Source organism: Lepisosteus oculatus, chromosome 15, assembly GCF_040954835.1.
Source record: "Lepisosteus oculatus isolate fLepOcu1 chromosome 15, fLepOcu1.hap2, whole genome shotgun sequence".
Lineage (NCBI taxonomy): Eukaryota > Metazoa > Chordata > Actinopteri > Semionotiformes > Lepisosteidae > Lepisosteus > Lepisosteus oculatus.
In genome coordinates, this window is record NC_090710.1 from 29,982,248 (window position 1) to 30,003,438 (window position 21,191).

A 21,191-nucleotide genomic window follows, 5' to 3' on the forward strand; every position below is an offset into this window, starting at 1 on the left:
AATATGAGCTGCTTTCTAACTCACCGAGCGACACACTATCACTGTGTGTGGTGAGGTGAATATATACAAAACCCTAGGTGAATGAATGCAAATAGAGTACTTCTTGCAAAATTGGATTTTTGTTTAGAATTCATGACTGTTCATCATATTAATTAAAGATACCTTAAATATTCTGTCCAGTTTACGTATTAATAAAGTTAATTGCTTTTTGTGTTTAATGAATCGGTGTGTACCTGACCATTAATATGTCCCTACAGTGTCTATTGAAAGCCTGAATGTTTTCATTTTCTCTTGGAGGCGAGAAGAAAGAATTTATACAGTATTACATTCTTTTTCAATTGCATTCATTTTGCAGTAATGTACTGCATAAAATAAAAATAAACAGTTGTCTAGTAGTCTCTAATTATTTAAGTGAAACAAATAATGTCAAATATAAAGTATTAAATACAATGTGGTTGGACTTTTCTGAGCCTTTTCCCCTTTCCGCAGGAAGAGCTTACCTATCAATGCACGTCACCATTTTTTTATTGCCAATCACACCATACAATTTAAATGTGGAACATATACTGTATATGCACCAATTGTCAATCATCTCAGCTCATTATTATAACCCCTGTACCTGCCACGAAGTGAAGAAAACTGCATACTTGCTTCCTCTGGAAATGTACTGTATATTGTCCTGCCATCCACGTCTTAGAACTGCCAACCCACAGTGCAAGTACAGTAGCAGTTCTAACAGTTTTTACCACTTTGGTTAGACTGATGTTCTTTTTTTTGGGCTACAATACAAAATAGCATTGGACCCTTTTATAATTGAACTCCACCTGCTGCTTCTTCCTGTGAGTCTTATGAATACATATGTTCTGCAAGGATAACCTCGTTTAATGAGGAGAAATATCTGCATGGGGCAAAAATGAACAAATGTTCACATTTATATTCTATAGAAACATGGTACCTGGCGTGCAAAAGCACCTCACGTATTTCCACAGAAGTATCCCACAAGGATCCTGCTGAAAGTCTCACTGCTGTAACTATAAAATGAAACAGTACGGTTTTATTATGATCTGTTTTCTGTTTTGTTTTGTTTTTTCCATCTGAGCGGATGAACGTCCGCTCAAGAACTTATGAGCTTGAGCCGCCACGCTGTCAAAGAGCTTTGCTCCTGTTAAAACTTCACATTTTTTGCATGTTCGAACGCTTTTAGCTTCGAGTCCTGCCGCATTCGAAAATGACCTGGACTCATCTGTGTTGACTCCCATGCAGATTCTTGTCGAACAAGCCAAGGTCATTCAGCGTGGCCCCATGTGCGTGCAGACACAAATCAGATGAAGTCTGCTCAAATCAACCTGGCAGTGGTCCTTTTAGTGAATAAATGCCAACGCTTGCTTACCCTCTAGCGCTGATGGAAGATGGTTTCTGCAGGTCAAGGTGATGAGGCTTGGCAGGGGATATTAAGCAGGCCTGGCAGCAGGCCCACATACCCGTTATCACACAAGAGAAGATAAAGGGCTTTTTGTGATGCCCTATGCACCTGCTTCTTGAAATAGGACCACCGGAATATCATGATTTGAGAATATTATTATAGACTAAATACTGTATAATATAGTATATGTTACTGTGTCACAGATGTTCATTCAGTAATAATAGCAAACCATCTTCTCCTACTGGAGGTTTTCAATAAGGTTCCTTTCTGGAAAAGGTGTGGTGGAAGAAATATGCCTTAAATTAGGACTGAAATATATAATAATAAATAGATAATAAAAATATACTTTTTTTCCTAATGGGAATTGGTTATAGTGAACACCACCAAACGAGGATGAAAGAAAATCTTTTTTTTTTTAAATGCACTTTCATTATTCATGTAAGTGGTAAGGTGCAGAATTAGCACCGAAATGCCTGGCGGGCCTAATTATGTGTTTGCATTAAAGGAGCCCTGTTTAATTAAAAAGAACTGGGAAAATGAACTTGTTAGGAAAACAAACTAGTTACAGGTATTCAATAAATGAAAACCTATTCAAGTCATTTATTATTATTACATCGAGTTTCATTCTAATTCAGTCTCAGTTTAAAACACCAGATCCATTTCTCTCTGGAGCTCAGATGAAAGAAGTGTGCACAATTCCAGTAGGAAAAGTTCCTGTGCTCTTTTCTTAATACTTGTACCGGTGTTTATTTAGATTATCTTCTGTATTTTTAAAAGTTTCCTTGGTTGCTACTGGGTTTTCAAGAAGGCTGAACACAGGAGAAAAACTGTCCAAAGACCTCAGATGAAGGAGTATCGATGCCAAGTGAAGGCACCCTAGTATTGACTGTGGAGTCCATCATGAAAATGGTCAAGGCTAACATACTGTCTGCTACTCCACCAGGAAGAGGGCATAAAGCTTTACCCAAAAGTGCAGGCAGAAAGGTGCATCCAAACAGGGCTTTACTTTACTTTACTTTACTTTACTTGAAGCCCTGGCATCATTGGGATGCAGGGCTTCCAAGACTACCCCTTACCCCCAAATTCACAAGGTCATCTGTGAACAGTAGATTTCCATGGAAATATACTGCAAGATGATAAATCAAAACACACATCAAGCTGAATGACTGAAAGGTTAAAGAAGCAAACAAATCAGTAATCTTGATTGGTTATTGATTGGTTTTCTCTAGTAGATTTAGTTGATCATGGAGGGTACAATCATGCATTATTTCAGAACCGCAGGCTTTAGAAGCTACTGTAGTGAAGTATGTTTTTTACAAGAACAAAAAAACAGCCTCACATTTCATTGAAAGGCTGTGGAATAAGATTGGAGTTTCTGCATGGGAGTTTGAAATGAAACTTGTTTCCTAAGCTCTGAGAATTCAACTGTATGAGAGCAGTACCAGTAGGCTGGGGCAGCATTGTTCTCTTCTTTGAGTCTTGTTTAAAACCAGAATTGTATCATCTTGTCCACTGGGTTTTCACTTTCAACTATTTCATTACATGTGTCTTTATACAGCCCTTCCTGTCTGAAACAAACCCTTTTGAATCCTGCTGTCAGTCTCAAGTGTTTAATTAGTTTCCTCATTAAGTAGATTACCTGCATATTATCTTTAAATGTCAGTCTACATCATTCTATACAGTTGCCTCAGAAAATTTCATCCACACCACAAAGTGGCTGTTTAAACTTAATTTGTTAATTAAAAATGAATGACAAGGGTTTATTTGACTGTTCTTCCAATATGTGAGGGAGATTTGTCAGAGAGATTATTGACCTAAAAAAAATTATACTCACCAATAGAAAGTTGTCTTTCTTAAAGCTGTAGACCCATAATGACTGATTTACATCTTCAGCTAATCACCTGTTCCCTCACACATATCTAATATGATAGTATCTGACACCATATTTAATGATATTGATTGCTGTGGTTACAAGTAAGTACAGCCATTGGTTTAATTTAGCTTGACTATTAAATTGTCAAGAGATGTGGTTGTGGGCACTATTCCATCTGAAATCCAAATAAATCTCTGGCAAAAGCCAGATGGGTCTGGTGCACTCATAGGATGTGGGAAGATTATACGTTTAATTGGAGAACCTTCAATGAATATTTATTCCCTTCTGAAAGCATTCATCTCTGTCAATAACTGGCACTAAAAAAGGAAAATGCTGCTTACTGTTTAGTGAAGGGGTTAAGCGATTTGTCTGTAAGGTTAAGAGTCACATGCAGGAGGGGGCAGGGTTAGATACAGTATTTTGAACTAAATCATTCCAAGTCAGTTTTTTTATCTTGGATTTTGATTTTTTTGTAAAGTATAAGTATACTACTTATACTTGAAGTATACTAAAGGTATTTTTCATGTGAAAAAATAATGGTCCTTTCAGGCTCTGTATTTTGCCAGCTTTACAGTACATCATATGTAGTTTATAGCACACAACTGTAATAACACTTTAAAACCATAAATGCATTCTGGTTTGCAAAGGGCTGAATTGTCTTACCTTCTTTTTTATAGTTTTTGTGGACATTTGTAAATTGTGCTTCAACTAATTAAGATAAAGGCCTGCAAAATTATTTTGAGTACTGAGAGTATATACAATAGAAGTGGTGGCATAACTTAGTGGGCAAGCATCATAACTGAAATAAGTAATAAGAATCAGGTGCTCTTGATTACTTAACTGAACTCTTTATTAAACTAATAATGTGGCTGATTAGAATAATGTTTTTGTCCAGGTGGATGCTGCACATTGGTGGTGGTGGAGGAGAGTCCCCATTACCTGTAAAGCGCTTTGAGTGGAGTGTCCAGAAAAGCACTATATAAGTGTAAGCAATTATTATTATTATTATTATTGTTTTCAGCTCTTACAATTGATAAAGATTTCAAGTTACATTTGCAATGTTTTAATAGATCAAGATGATTATACATACTGTATGAATTAAAATATTAATTCAAATAAGTACCTCTAATAATAATAATAATTGCTTACACTTATATAGTGCTTTTCTGGAAACTCCACTCAAAGTGCTTTAGGATTCCCCTCCACCACCAGTGTGCAGCCCCACCTGGATGATGTGTACACCAGCCATAGTGCGCCAGTATGCTCACCACACATCAGCTATCAGTGTGGAGAACAGGGTAATGAAGCCAGTTCATAGATGGGGATTATAAGGGGGCCATGATTGGTAAAGTTCAGGGGGAAATCTGGCCAGGATGCTGGGGTAACACTCCTACTCTTTTCAAGAAACGCCCTGGGATTTTTAATAACCACAGAGAGTCCAGATCTCGGATTTACATTTCATCCAAAGGACAGCGCCTTTTTTACCGTATAGTGTTTCCATTACTGTAATGGGGAAATTTGATCCACCTACTGGCGCAACTAACACCTCTTCCAGCAGCAACCTTAGTTTTTCCCAGGAGGTCTCCCATCCAGGTACTGACCAGGCTCACACCTGCTGAGCTTCAATGGGTTGTCACTTGTGAGCTACAGGGAGATGTAGAGCTCAGCTAGAATGAAGATAGGCAGACACCTTGGTGACAAGAACTACTATACGTCTGGGAAAATGAACCTAAAATTAAGTGACTGTTGTAAGAGACTCAGGATATTATTATTCACAACTTGTCAAAAAGATGAAAATGTCCATAAAAATCAAAATATGTGTGTGACAAGATAGCTTATTGATTTTACCGTAACATGATGTCAGTAGCATAAGATACCATAGTTTTTGATATAGTTAATTATACAGTGAGTTATACACGTTATTTTCATAAAAATACGTTTGTAAGTAATTAAGAAAATCTGAATCACTGTTAAATATTTTTAACCATTGTGGACCAATCAGTGTTACTGACCACAGCAATACCAATCAAGCTATTTTTCTAAAGAATTGTTGGTAACAGTATTAAAGTACAGTATATATGTGATATGTAAAAATAGTCATCCTTTGAAATAAACAGTTATGTGTTAATAACTGCTTCTGCTGTGTCTCAAATTCTAATTGATGTAATGGTTGAACTCATTTGTTGTACTCTGGGTCTCAAATTCTGCCAAGGAAATAATCTGAATAGTGCTGCATGTGCAAGGTATCTCAAAAGATACAGGAGAGATGGTACAGGAAAGGCAAAAACTTTTCAGTTATTCTTAATGAATTAAGAATCTACTGCATCTTCCTGTCTAATAATTGCATGTTAACAAATAAAGATGGATCCTAACATATTTCACTTTTACTGAGGTCTTATATTTACCCTTGATCATTAATTTTGGAAACCCTGACAGGAAGATACATACTGTAAATTTACTCTCAGTAACATCAGTAACTTTTCTCAGTAACTCAGTAACTTTTCTTTCTCTCCACTAACACATAGTACATAAAAAGTCTAGACAGTGAGGGCACTTGGATATGATCTCTCTTAAGTTACTCAAGTTATGAGAAATTTGGCACATTTGTTTTGTTGTCTTGGTCTAGTACTCTAAACAATATCAGATAATGCAGCAGACAAAATATACCAGACCTTCAGTCTTTTTCTAACTGAAATCTAACCAACAGCCTTGAGACACCCATTGTACATAATCTACTTAACAAAGTTTACTTTAACTGATTAGAAGTGTAAAATTCTGAAATGTTGAGAAAACAAATAAGATCATAGAGGAAAGGAGGCCATTAACCCTGTCCAGCTGATTTGGTTGTGAGTACCTATTTGACCCAAAGATGTTTCTGGAAGAAAGCTGTTTCTTGAAAGAGGTCAAGGTATCAGCTTCAATATGCCCGGATAGCTTGTCTCTAGGCCCCCATAACTCTCTGTGTAAACAAAGTGCCAAAACTATTCCCAAAACTGAAGTTCATTGGGTTAGTCTACTTCAATAGTGCCTTTGAGGATTTTGAATACTTAAATCAGGTCAATATTAAAAACATGAAGTTCTCTGCATCCCTTTTACTGGTTACATTATAACCAGAATTTTGTCCCATATTATAGATGAGCATATTAAATATAATGTAACATCCCTTAACATAAGCTTTTGTTTGGTACGATATTCAAAAGCACTGAAACAACAAGTACTTTATCATTTATCCCAGTAGCTTTTGGGTTTTTGTTCCTTCTCATTTTGCCTTTGCTGTGATATGCTGGGTTGTAAACTGTTTATTGTTTGTTGCACAAATATACTTCAACAGGCTTCCCCTTTTGCAGTCATATACCTCAAAATAATTTACAGATTTTAAGCCTAATTTCTTAACTGGCTAAATGGAAAGCCTACAGGAGTTGACTAATAAACCTGTAGCAACATAAAATACTCTAATTTAGACTGAAGAAGTTATATGTCAGAAGGTGACGATACCATTATCGTTTACCTTTTACAGAACATAGCCAAAAATAAACATTATGTGCAAGAATGTTAAGAAATCAATAACACAATAGATCCCCAAAAAGTGTATCTTTACAGAAATACCCCGTCTCTTGTTATCAGTTACTGTACATTTTCCTCTTTATGTTACATTCATAAGGAAGCTCAATTTGTTTAATGCTTAGAAGTAATGTCCTTTTCTTACTGCAATCCTTAATTTTAATAAATAAGATGCACTTCTAGCACAAATAATGTAAAGTGAAGGACACTAGCTAAAAGAAATTAATCAATCATTTCATTTAATGCGACAGAACTGAATGGATACTTTATATAATTTTGTCCCTCTTTTGAGTTGTAATTGTGCTTGTCTCATGCTAGATTATGTTAGACAGCAGTTATAGTGTAAATAACAAGGGCCTAGAGCTAAATCCAGACTTAGAAAATGTTATTTTGAATACAACATTTACAAAGTGAATAGCTTTACTCTGCTGTTTAGTGTGATTGCAATTTAAAGCAGTCACACTAAATGGGGCTGTCTTTAAAGTCAACAGGTGACCCATTCATCTCTGGGTGAGCATTATTTATTGGCATCTTATTGTAGTTTCTGCAGCAGAGGATGCATACAAATTGTATTTCCTATAAATTAGTCGTACTGTATGTTAAGTCCGTGCGGTCTTCATAGCAGAATCTTGTTCATCAGATGTTTATGTGAGCTTCATGGAGTATTAGTACAGTATCTGGAGATGCAGTCCTTAACCATGTGATATATTTACCAATTCCTTTAACCCAGCAAATGTGCACATCAGAATGGCTATAATTCATGTTAATTTCTTATTAGCATAATTCCTCTTTCAGTGTGTCCTGGGAAAGCCTTAGGAAAAATTCAAGTGTTTTACATATTATTGAAAAAGATTTGGACCATTTCTTGTTGCTGGTATTAACATATGAATGCTGGATTGTAATCTTTAGAGAGGTGGTATGACCACAAGCTAACAGCATCTGCGCATGTGGGATCGCATTGCATAAAGCTAAGTAGACTGTTGCAATCTTTCAAAGCCTGTGTTATAATGCTCATTGATCACATCAGGAGGTAAGGGTTTACTAACTGTGGCAACTTCTTTGGAAAATATCCTAAAGGAAAGTTTATATGGCTTTGTTGCTTCAGCAGATTATAAATACTTTTATTTTCCAATACCTTGGAAAGGTTCCACTGGATGTTCTCCAGTTCTGTGTTTAGTGTAAGCCATTTGCAAGTGAATGTTATTTAGAAGCCATGTTCTATTTTTTTCCCATATACCTGTATAATATTTCCTGGACATTATACATGGTGTGCACGGCTTCGGTGGGCTCTGAAGCCTATTAGTGAATAATTAATTTACACATATAAAAACCACTGAAAAATGTCTTATACAGTATATCCTGTCATTCAGTCTTTCAGACGTGGCCTGTATATGTACTCAGTAGTTATTGAAGAAAAAAAACAAACAATGTAAGCATTCAATTTTGTAACCCTAAAGTAAATATTGAAATATATGCAGTAGGCAAAATGAATTGCGTCTGTATGACTGGACGTACAAAACAGGTAGGCCTGAATACCTAAAGACATAAGTATTGCTAATAAATTGAAATAGGTTTCATCGCTTAGCTAATAGTACTGTAAGTGCTTATCTTAATTGTATAAATTTCACGTGTGCAAATGGTCATAGGCTAAAGCTGTTTCATGAGACCCATCAGCTGTCTTCCTCTTTTCTATTTGGTGTTGTCATGCATTACTGTCACGTTGCATCTTCTCCCAGGATGCAAAAGTCAGTCTGACCAAGCTGGCTGGCCCAGTGGGGAATGCCCAGAGCAGGAGATCTGCAGTCCTTCAGAACGCCTCACCTGTGGAATACAGCCACATCCAGGACTCTGCCCGGCAGCTTGATACTAACTGGGAGAAAGTGAACAAGTTGTACAAGGACAGGCAGGTGTAAGTACTGATGAGATTTCTGAACTTTCTTTTCTTCTCGTATAGGCATTCTGAGTGCCAGAAAGCTGAGCATGTTCTCCCTGGTGAATCATAAAATAAGATCAATTGTGCACCTTCACATGTTTGAAGTAAAATACTTTACAGATTGTAACCAGCATTTTCTTGAACTGCGTATACTGTTCGGTATATGATTCTGTTACACATACATTGTTTTATGGAAAATGGATGATTTGGGTACTTTGTGTCCCTAAAATGCCTTTTGCTATATGCTGGGAAAAACAAAATGGTAATATTCTATATAAAATAAAAACCTACAGTGAAGAAAATGTGGGTTAAACTCTATTAAATACTGTAGATCCCTCCAGGTGCAGCTTGCTTTTTCAATATAACTACTGAATGTGGCTTAGTTTCACAGCAATATTACAATGAACGTTTTTCTCTTTTCCGATAATGTAAAAATTAGACAACACCTGCTTAGTCTATCATGCTTCATCTGATACAAGAAGCATACTGATCTCAGGAACTGGGATCGAGGCATCTGCTTCAACAGAGTGCACCCAATTAATTGTTTTCTTAACATGAACATGAATGCTACATGTACCTGTGTTGTATCTGTTGCTTTTATTTAGTTGTTCTTTTGTGTAAAACTAAATTGTTTAAAAACTAATGAGCAGCATTTTAATAATAGCACCTCATTAGAATGTGCTTGTTCAAAGTGCCCCTGAGACCCTGTCATTTATCTTAAATCCTCTCAACCTGTGAAACTTCTAAAAAATGCTATCGTGCACATATCTCTCCTTGACACTATCCAGCAGCAGAGACATTGGCATCACAAGAAAGCTTTTTTGAACCTTTGTTAATTCTTGTTACATCATGTTTATGCTTACATTTTCCATGGCCAGTCTATGCAGGATTGCACTAAGAAGCTTTTTTTTTTACAATTCTACAATTATTTTTATGACAAATATAACTTTTTATCACATAATAATATATTACTTATTATTTTATCACACAATAATAATAATGATATACCTTGAAAGACTGAATATCTGCACCACGCATTCTGGAAAACTTCCAAAAAAGCTTTTAGGCCCACCACTGTCTCCCATACATTGCAAGACGTTGTCTTCCATCAAAGGAACGGATTACTGCTTTGAGAATAAACCACAGCAGTTTACAGAAAGGAATAATACCTAGCTTTCCTCTCGCTCCAATCTGTAAAATTACACATGAACAGCATTTTGTTCTTAATGAAAATGTCCCTTTGCAGACCAAAAGAACACAGATTTAAAAAATAACACAGGAATTAGGCCCATGTTTCATCTGGAGGAATTAAAAACTTAACACGCTCTGTAAAATTAAAAAAAATAATTAAAATAAGGAGTCAATATTTGTAATCCATTACAGGCTAATTGTGTTACAAGAAAAATGATTTTGCTAAAAGACTTTTTCTGAAAATCACTGGTGCATTTTTAAAAAAAATCTCCATAAAAAAATGGGTGTATTGCTCAGTTTTGATTCTCACAGCACAATTATATAACAGTCGTGGCCTGTGGGTCAGAAACAGTTCTGAAATGATACCTTAAAATATTTAAATGCCTGAGAATGAAATGAGGAAGCACTCAAATAACATTACCGCTGCCTTTATTTAGGATAAAATCCTTGCATCCACTAGCAGAAAGCCACATGTTTCTATGGCATATGCCAGGGGTTGCAGTTCTCCGGCATCTGTTCTGAAAGCACAGGGCACAAGGCAGAACCACAGCCTGCAGTGGAGACCACTCCACACACACGCAGGCACACACAGGCACACGCACAGAGACACACGCACACGCACAGGCAGACACACACGCAGGCCGGCACGCACACGCAGGCGCACACACACACAGGCACGCAGGCACGCACACACACACACAGAGTTCAGAGACACCAATTAACCCAGCCAGCTCGGCTTTGGAAGGTGGGAGGAAAGTGGAAAACCTAGAGAAAACCCACTTTGAAAAATTCTTCAGGTATACTATCCAGTGCAAATTAAATAGGCATGAAATGTGAGCTACTCTGCAGTCAGTGCTTGTGAAAATGTGATTTTGTCTTACGTACATTCTACCTAGCTAGAAACCGAAATGTAATGTCCATCAGAAAAATCAGCCAGTTGACTTTTTTCAAGTATACTGTATGTCGACAGATCCAAAAAAATTAAGTGGGAAATTCTACTAAAGGGTCTTATTTAACCAAAAGAAGCTTCCACATAATTTCTAAAGGACTGCAAAAACCCCCACATGGCTATACTGCTAGTGACAGAGCAATCTTTCATGTCCAGGTAAATATTAAAAGATTTAAAGCTAGCACCTCCAATATAGAGCCTGGAAAAAAATCCAACACTATTGAATTCTCTTTTTGTCTCTGGGACTTTCAGGCATCACACATACAGTATAGTCACATCTGAATGAATAATAAGATGTCTGTCACCTAGCCAGTGGTCTGTAGCATTGTGATTAATGAAGGGCTCAGTCCCATTTCAGCCAGGGAGTCTGTATCTGCAAGAAGCTCTATCCCCAATTTTCTTTTCTGTATATACTGTATATATAGCATATTGCTGAATTTGGTTTTTAGATATTGCATTTTCAATTTGAGATTACAGAGGACATAAATAGATTTCTGCAGAGGCATCTGGGATAGACTGCTATTTCTGCTATTTTTCTATGGACGTTTTCAAAATGAATATCACCTATGATCCAAAAAAGAACTCTAAACAAATATTCGCAAAACACACCAAAAGGAGATGTAAAAGACTTTATGATTTCGTGACACACTGTTCAGATGGAAATGAAAGCCTACACATGTGCTGCAGTACTTACCAGTTTTGAAGCCCTGCTGATGATATTTTTAACTCAAGAGCATATCTGCATGTCTGTTTCATTTAATTGTTATAGCATCCTGCATTTACTGCCACAGGTCTGAAATGAGAACAGCATGACCCCAACACCAATGACATTCAGCATCTCTGTGGGCTCCTGTGATTGCCAGTAGAATACCCATGTGTGCTTACGTCTGTTCTACAAAAACAAGTAAAAGTGAAGTACTTCAATGGAGTCAGATCTAAAAACAGAATATTCATAAAGTGTATGTGTTAGAAATGTGTGGGCTTTCAATTCAATATTAAATTAAGAAACCTAAATCAGAAAGGATGCAATCAATTTACATTTGTATTTATATTATTAGTTTATTTTTTGTAAATGCATATTATTTTTATTCTTACTAGATGTTTTCTTCTTTGCTGAATTTCAAATGGCTTGACTATCAAATAATTATAATTACAGACTTCAAGCACCACTTTACTTTCAAGTCTGATTAAATTATATCTGCTTCTGACCTCTTCTGAAAGACAGTTAAACAGTTTACCTCCAGAATAGAAATCTGTTTGAACTAATTATTGGTAGAGAGAGAAACATGACACCTACAGAAAGTCTTTGTTGTATCATATTATAAAATGCATGAGCAGCTATTGTACACTTAGGTCTGTAATTTAGAATTTATGATTCCAAGTGGGGACTGTGAAAACAGACATGTACTGTATATAAACCCAGACAGTGAATATCGTGGAGCTGACATTGGACCAGGACTGTTGTTCGAGAGAGGAAAAATTGTTTCTGGAGATACAAACCTGTATAGTTAGAGTGGTTCAACCAGTACAAAAGCAGATTGAGCTACTGTATGTGACCAGGATGGTGCAGGTTTCAGCAGTAATGTCACTAGCTGATTGTGATCGGGTTTCAAGGTTCTGATCCACAAATAGCCGAACGCTAGGTGACAGTTTTGTTTCAGTTCAGCCATCATTGGTTTCTATGTATGTGGTAGGAAAACAAACTTTAATGAAAAGTAATCTCCCATTTCTGAGGAATGAAAAATTAAAAACTCCCAACTCTTCTCTGGTCTGTGTTCCTGTGGCAGCGGCTCATTACTGTGCACTTGGGCTTAAGGCATTGTCATGGTGACAGACAATTCTGCAGCACGTGTTGCTTTTCAGTAATATAAACGAGTTGTTTTCCTCCAGTACATGCTTTTTGCAGTGAGTGGTTTTGAACAATTTGTGCCACAATCTGGTTTATTTTCCTTTGAACTCGACTGGGTGTAACAACAGTGCCCAGCTTAAAATAATTTAAACACTTATGATTGTATTTTGGGATGCAGAAATCCAGTGGACAGAACATAACTGAGAACTCATTCCATAGGAACCTTTATCACGGACGGGCCAGTTTATGGACTTGTTCTGGAATGTCATCCGAAATAGGGAATGTTGTTGGAACGCTTTCATGGTCTGTCTGTTCACGTTTATATATTTTTAAGCTGGTTCTGACCTGCATTTTGATATTAAAGATCTCACTAGATACTTTTGGGAAATTCTCTTCTGTGCAACTATGTCAATCAGTGTTACCACTGCAAACATTAGCTGTGTCAGATCCCCCTCAGGCTGGTACTTTCACTGTTATCTCTTTTCTTGCTTGCTTAATGGACTGCCGGGAAGAGCTGATTGGTTAATGGTTTACAAAATGGTCTAACTGTTCTCATTTTCTATTAATGGCTACAGGTCTTTTTGCATTTTGGCACATAAGAGAGTCAGCAAACCAGGAGTAGCCCTGAATCCACTAGCTGCTGTTTCCTCCGCCATGCTTATTATCGGTCAGGAAATATGCTTTCAATCCTAGTACTGCTGAAAACGGCGCTGAATACATTTCCCAGGAGGCAGTCAAAGAGTTAATTGATGCAGGCAGCTATGTGAATGTCCTGCACAAGACTGTGTACTGTATCTGGTGTCTAAATTCAGCGCCATGAACGGCGCTGTCTTCTAGGGTTAAGGGTTCATGAACTGTCTTCTTTCTGATCTTTTTTTCCCTCCCAGGATACTAGTCTAGACATTAAAAGTAAACAGGTAGAGGACATTGCTGTTTGAAATGTCAGAATGCCATGTAATGCAACCTCTTCACTTTCTTTATTTCCTTCTTTGTTTATTTTCTTAGTGCATTTTTGAAAACCCTGACAAATGTGCATACAGACAAAACTCTTAATCAATTAATAGTTGAACGAATTCTGCGTGTTTTAAAAAAGCACGTATTCTTGATCTGAATATTGTTGGTCTGTTTTTTTCATCCCTGACCCCAGGATGTGCTCCTTTCAAGATGCCAGAGTGCCATTTTTATAACCTGATGTCCAACATTGTACAAAATGAAAGATAAAGTAAAGTCCCTGACAGACAAAAATGATAACAGGGGAGTAGCAGATGTAGGAAATTGTTATCTCACTCAGATGTTTACAAAGTATGAAACACAGAACATGCCTCAGGCTGAGCAAACACAGTTTTGTTTTAAATACTATTAAAATAGGAAGAGGCAGGTACTAGACTCCCTTACAGTACAATACACCAATCTCCACAGTCCTGCGGTTTTCTACTAACTTTACTTAAGGAAACAAGAGCTGTTTTCATGGTCCGTTAACAAAAGTCTTAAAAGTCTCAGGTACCTGCTTTGAAACAAAGTACCTGCTTTGCTACTTTAGCGCCTATCCATAAGAAGGCTGTCAAAACCCAGCCAAATAATTAAGTCAAATTAGTCTTCTGTACTTCTGTTATATACAAGGTTTTTGAAAATAGCTTCTGAAACGTAACTAGAGGATATATGGCTGTAAGATTCTAAGGTACTGTACAGCCAACATGGATTTAGAAAAGGTTGGCCTTGCTTACCCGATTTGCTACAATTCTTTGAACAAGCAACAGAAGACATGGATATAATCAGAATATATGATATCGTATATTTTGATATTCAGAAGTCACTTAATAAAGTTGCTCATAAAATATTATGTCTCAATTTGCAAGCAATGGGAATTCAAGATGGTGCATCCAGTTGGACTGGAAATTGGTTGATGGAGAGAAAACAAAGGGTGCAGTTAAGGGGGAAATCCTCTGATTCTGAATGCGGTTTCCTGTGGGTTTACACTGGGTGCTTGGTTACATTTGATTGGCTCTTCTAAATCATCCCTCCAGGGTTTAGGTCCATATGGAAGGTAGCTAAGCTCTCCACTTCATTTTTTTACCATGAGGAGTATTTTTGATGCCTCTTTCCCACAGGACCAGTTTTAATTACGGAGATAAACAGACTCAGTGCCTTTGATTACAAGCAGCGCTTACATTTCTAACACATAGTCGACTCGCAACTTACCCGTACACGCTCTCAACTTACACAGCTGCAACTTTATGCGGCTGGCTCCGTAAAATAAAACAAAAATATTGAAAAAAACATTTTATTCTCCGAAGGATCCGTCAAGCATGCCCACAAGAGCTAGTTAGCGAGCCGATACAGTCGTCTCCTGTGAAATGAGTTTTTTCTCCCCCATTCCCACTGAATGACTCAGAGACCCGGCATCAGTACATCTGTGCTCTCTCGTTGAGTAGCATCACCATCTCCATTTTTCTTTCTGTGAGAAAACTCTGACATTGGGACCCGAAATGAATGAATCCAGCATTTATGATCACAAAAAGAGCGTGAGACATACTGTATTCATGAAGCTGTTTTTTATTTACTGTTTTTATTCTTATATTTAATATCTTGAATTGCGGTTAGAAGTTAGCAGGGTTTTTTTTTTATAAGGGTTATTTGGTAAAATTTGACTATATGCAAATTTGGCTTGGCTTTACGCACTACTCAACATTCTTAACCTCTGCGTAAGCTGTGAGTCGAATGTATTATTTCACTGTAAGTGATGGACAGAGCAAAGTTCCCAACAACCATTGCTGTTCTTTAAGAATGGTTAACGTGGAACCACCTGAAAAATATCTTTCAGATGGTGCATACCAGGTCTTCATTCTCTTATTGCATTATAACTGGTCTAGCAATGAATTTAATGAATGCTAAACAATACGTTAAATGTGGGAGATTAAAAAATAAACGAATGCTCATATTTTCTGAAATATTCAGCATTTCAGAGGTGTCTGTTTCCTGAAATGGGACATGGGTACATTTTCACGACGTAAAAATCCAATTATTCATAGACATATGCATTCAGAAATTTTAGTGTGTTTTTACATTTTTCCTAGGCTGTCTCAGAAGTTCTCCAATTCATTCAAGGCAGATCTCATCACAGAGATTCTATAATACATAACTCAATAGCAAAATATCATGTGCCAAGTACCAGAATGTGATACAGCCCAACTTTTTTTATGATTATAACAACATTCCTTAAAGTATCCACCCCATCCTTTAGAACACAGCTACATACCTTACTTTGCAGAATTGTGTGAGTGAAATGCAATTGGGTAGACAGTAAAGAGCTATGAACCCTGTGGCTGCACACAGGGTACAATGAGGGAGCATAGGCCGACTCTGTAGTCTGTGTGGTTCAGGAGGTTCAGTGCAGGTTGGAGTAGAGGCGTGAACAGGTACCCAGTACGGCACAGGGGGTGTTGTGTGGCTGACAGAGGCCAGGACATCTAATCACAATTTACCCTCGGCGGCTCTCAGCTGGCTGTGTGCCACTGCTTGAGGAAATAGTCTTCTAGAGAAAGAACCCAGTTTCAAACCCGGAATCGTAGAGCTTAACCTGTGCTCTGGCGAGTGTCTTCACTGGTTGAGCAACTCAGGAAGCCCCTAAGGTACCGCAGTCTTAATCTGTCTTTTCTTGTAGTGAAGGCAAAGAAAAAACATTAAAGCAAAGAAAAAAACATTTAAACTAATGGAAACAATCGTCTTTAAAACTGCCTTAAAATTGAGATCAATTAAAAAGAGTCTTTAATTGCTTATATTTGCTTGTTTTACAATGTTGATTTTAAAACATCTGGATACCATGTAAAGATTATACAGTACATCAATAGTAGAAAGTGGTAAGAAAACTTAAACATCAAACTATTCAGATATCAGACAGGAACATGAAAAGCATTATAATAGTTACTGTACCAAGTGATTGCTCTTAAACATGGAACATGAGCCATGGCTCATAAAAGATTGAAATTGAAATGGAAATATTTTAATTTTAAACACAATCGGGTGTTACCACAGCTTCTGCTGATGGAGGATTCAAATGCCATGAAAATTAAGCAGTCTGAAATTAAATGTCACTGTTTTTTGGAGCACTGATGGACTTGGATGATCGTGCTTGTGCATCACTGATTAAAAATTTTTAATTTTAAATTGCTTTCAGCCCAATAAACCACAATCAGTCCAGCATTTCAAAGGGAATGTGCTCCCCGGATTTCATGTATAAAAATCCATTCATTAAACTTAACATTAGGACAGAGAAATAAGAATACCATTATCTGCTGGACTGATTACACTTCTCCGTGAAACAGATATGCTCTATTAAGTATACTCTATACACTAAATGTATTTAGAGCATTTTTAAGACCAGTAAAGTTAAAAAAATCATTACTTTATGATGATAGCTTTCCTGTACTGATACTACAACTGTATTATTTGAATGTAGAATAACAAACTGCTTTGTTATTACAATATCTAAATGCATAAAAGCCAGCTAGAAGAGAACTTTCAGCCTGTTGACCTCATTTAGTTCAGTAGCCTCATAGCCTGCTCTGCTTGTATTAGGAACAGACTCTGAAAGTATTAATTCACCTTGAACACTCACTAATTAAGCACTTTTGGTTGATTGTGTGTGGTTCACCAAGAATCAAAATGCAGTAAAATTCAGCACTCAGAAACTCAAATTCTACTGATGAAAGTATTAAAATAATTATAAAATGTTATGAAAACTCAATACAATGACATGATTTACTCAGTATAAATAAGACCACGCCCTGTTGGTGAGGTTCATGTTTAGAGAGATAATATACTGTACTATTAGATCTTTTTTTTTATGACATGTTTAAATGATCTCAGTGCAAAGTAAAGCTTAAGGACAACAATCTGTATCTGCTGTGGCAGAAATAATGCTTCCTAAATTACTGAAGCAAAGTGCCATCATATCTGACTTTGCTGTAATTCCAACCTTTATTTCAGTAACAGGTGTGATTTTTTTTTATATGAGTGTCTGATAATTTTACGGATTAGACTTTTATTCTGCTGTCTGTAAAGAGATTTTAAGCTTCCTGGCAATGGCATTTGTTTCAATAATGTATCTATCCCGAGTACAGCATTTGACTTTACAAGTAAAATAAAACAAGTAGATGGAAAAGTGCCAGAGAAATTGTGTGCAAGACAAGCTGAGCTCCCCAGATATACAGTGTTACACATACATTATATACGCAGTACATCGCGTACCATTTGAGATAACTCCTAACTAGCAATACACTATTCTTCAAAACCTTCTATTTTCTATTCCCTAGATACCAGGGAATACAATCTGCAATTCCCTCTGTACTGGCTAAAATGTATAAAAAATGTGTATGATGTTTCCATGCTTTTAAGTGCTGTATTGCCAGTGAGTCTTGTGTTTTTTAACTTAACTTTGTGAAGAGGTGAATATTCACATCAGCATCTCCAGGAAATTGCTCACCTGCCAGTGTGAAGCCACGTGGATGCTGCTTGGTTACCCCTGCTTTACCCTAACCTGTCTCTCCTCGTTCCCCAACTTAGGCGGTATGAGAAGTCTGCAGAGAAGTGGCGTCGTTTCCATGCCGACATGAAGAGTCTAACGCAGTGGCTCAGCGAGGCAGAACGCACTCTGGCAGAAACGGGGGCAGGCTCCGGGAGTCAGGACCACAGCAAAGCCAAAGAACGCCTCAAGGTAGAGTACTCTGGGCAGTACTTAAAATGGATTACAATAAATCGCCTTCTCACGTGTGCGGATTTGGATTTGGGGCAGACGCATCTTTCTTGGTTGTGTTTTCCTGTTGTAGTGACCTGTGTCTTGTGAAGGAAGTTTTTTTTTATATGATCCCTGCTGTTAGTGGGGTGTTGTAGTGTGTTCCGAGGACCTTGCCACACCTGAACTCTGACATACTGTAGCTGGTGGCATAGTGCAGGTGGTTGATTGTTTAGAAAAGGTGGACTTTAAAGATACCCAATCAGATTTGCAGTTACCAATCGCTGTGATGTGGATGTTAGGGATGCAGTCGTGTTTCTGTGATGCGTTTTGTGGTTTGCAGTTGTCAAGGCGTGTTTGAGAATGCTATTCTAGTACTGATCATTGATAAGGCAGATTCTTCCTGACTGAGCTGAGGAAAATAAGAATTTCTGGGAATGTTGGAGATATTGATTTAATAGGAGATTTTCAGAACTTTGATGAGATTCATTTATCATCACTAACACGTAACTCCTAACAAGCCAGCTAAAAATGGATCAAGCAAGATGAGTGAAAGAGTGTCCTTCTAACTTTCTTACAGATGCTTGTTAATCAAGTGATTGCTGCTGCAATAATTGAATCTTGAGTTAGGAGCACATTTCACAATTCTGAGGATTCTCTCTGGAATGAGACTCTGTTTTGTGGGGTGATCAGTGTATCTCTGCTCAAGAGGCAATGGATTATCACAGTAATGTATGGGTTATGAAATTGAATTTTGAGGTAATGATAGTCTTCAGGGTAGGGGATCAGAGGGTTTTTGGTCTTGTACAGTACTGTAAGTTTCTACCTCCACAAACACCACCAACTTTAAATCTCCAATGCTTTTAACTAGCAATATACTCAGTTTGCTTCTACAGCTCCTGCAGGGGGAGAGTGAAGACTTGTATCACACACACTTTTCAGGGCTATTCATAATCTAACACACTGTACAAGCTCTCCAATACCTTACAGAAGATTTAGGAATGACCATAGCTCGAATCAGAGATTCCTGAGCTATGGGACTCATCCTGTAGCAAGACATTTTTTTCTGGGCCATTGACTTCATTTACAATTATGTAAACATTTTCTTTTGGTTTTCGTTTGCAAACTCATTTAATACAGATTATTTTTGAAGCCGTAAAGGGGTTATACATTTGTAACCAAACATTAATACAGTCTTGTTTTTTTCTTCAGTCCTAATTAATATTTAGCTCATATATCCCATTAATTTATTTGTCTGTCGTACCCTGAGAGATATACCCATAGACAATGTTAGCACTCACTTTCCCATTTTACTCTCCAAGTGAAACCTCTTAATATGAAATGACAAAAGGTGTCACAACACTTGCATGATAAGAAATGTAAGCTTGTGGCATATGAGATTTTTTTCACTGAAACATTGTGCTTTGCTCTCATTAAGCCTGTTAATGAGATGCTTTCTGGGACTGAAACAGTAAGTACTGAATACGCAGCCAAACAGCTCTTCATATTTTATATTAAACCTAATGAGTTGGAACAAGAGAATGGCCTCCTGATGTCTTAGCACTTTGATGAATTTTCCAGTTCTGCTATTTTAAGTTTTTCTCCTCCCAAAATTCTACTATAAGTACAGGCAATGAATTGTATTTGTTTTTTCTTTATTTTTATTCTGTGATCCATTTCTATTATTCATCTCCCGTATTAATGAATTTGCTGTTTGATATACACTTCTTTCCTTCAAATAAGAGTTCTGAACTATTCTGAAATGAGCTCGACTGAAAGTTTTCTACAACACAGAATTACATGGTGTCTTGTTAAAAATGCCGAAACACACTTCCTTTATCAGTCTCCTGTGGTTTTTTTGTGAGTATGTGCAATTATCTTTGAATCTCAAACTCTAATGACCAAGAGTAACACCTCTCAATTGGAGAAGGTGATACCTGAGCTGCAATGGGAAACAAAGCCATTTCAACAACAGGTTTATGCAATGTAACAATGGCTTAAAACAAATATATGTTGATAAAATGTTATCCCTTGAGCAAGCTGTCTTTTCTTGATGTTTTCCATGAAGTGTTTACCACAGTGATATGACAAATGCTGGAGCAATTCATCCTTGCTGTGTATCTTCTCAACAGCACACAGAGTGTATATTTCACAAGTCAAATTCTTCTGTGAGGCATCTCATCAATGACATACTGCAGGTCATATAGCCCTGCCTTAAACTTGGAATGAATGAAAATGAAAAGCCTGAGGTAAGCTCCAGGACAGCAATTGTAGTCTTGTGAGGTGTTTAAAACTTCATGGCTTCAGAAACACAGCTGTGCTGTCTTGGCCAAAGAATTTTCTCTACCAGCTGTGGGATTTGCTCCTGATCTGGGGAACGCACAGTGTTAGATCTGCACTGTAGACACTTTTTTCCTTTCTAGGGAGTTAGGTTGTCTTCACTATTACCTGAGTAAAAAACATAGCCTGTCTGATTGTGATGCTGTCCTGCAGCAGCTCAGTAGTGGCTTTTCAGATTTTATTACATTTCAATTTTCAATCTATGAACTGGCTTCATCACTCTGATCTTTTCCCCACTGATAGCTGATGTGTGGTGAGCATTCTGGCGCACTATGGCTGCTGTAAGGATCAATAATATAAGGACATTAACAAATTTGAGAACTTTGGAAACAAAGTTACCT

The 21,191-nt window shown here is 37.2% G+C and overlaps 1 protein-coding gene across 14 annotated transcripts in view; it reads left to right on the forward strand.

The window, feature by feature from the left end:
* dmd (dystrophin) overlaps positions 1 to 21,191 on the forward strand; it is a 726,399-nt gene that overhangs the window by 356,684 nt on the left and 348,524 nt on the right. For all 14 annotated transcript variants that reach the window (XM_015364174.2, XM_015364177.2, XM_015364182.2 and 11 more), the window contains 2 exons: positions 8,594 to 8,766; positions 18,342 to 18,492. In XM_015364174.2, the coding sequence (XP_015219660.1) occupies positions 8,594 to 8,766; positions 18,342 to 18,492 (324 nt within the window). The remainder of the gene's footprint in view (positions 1 to 8,593; positions 8,767 to 18,341; positions 18,493 to 21,191) is intronic.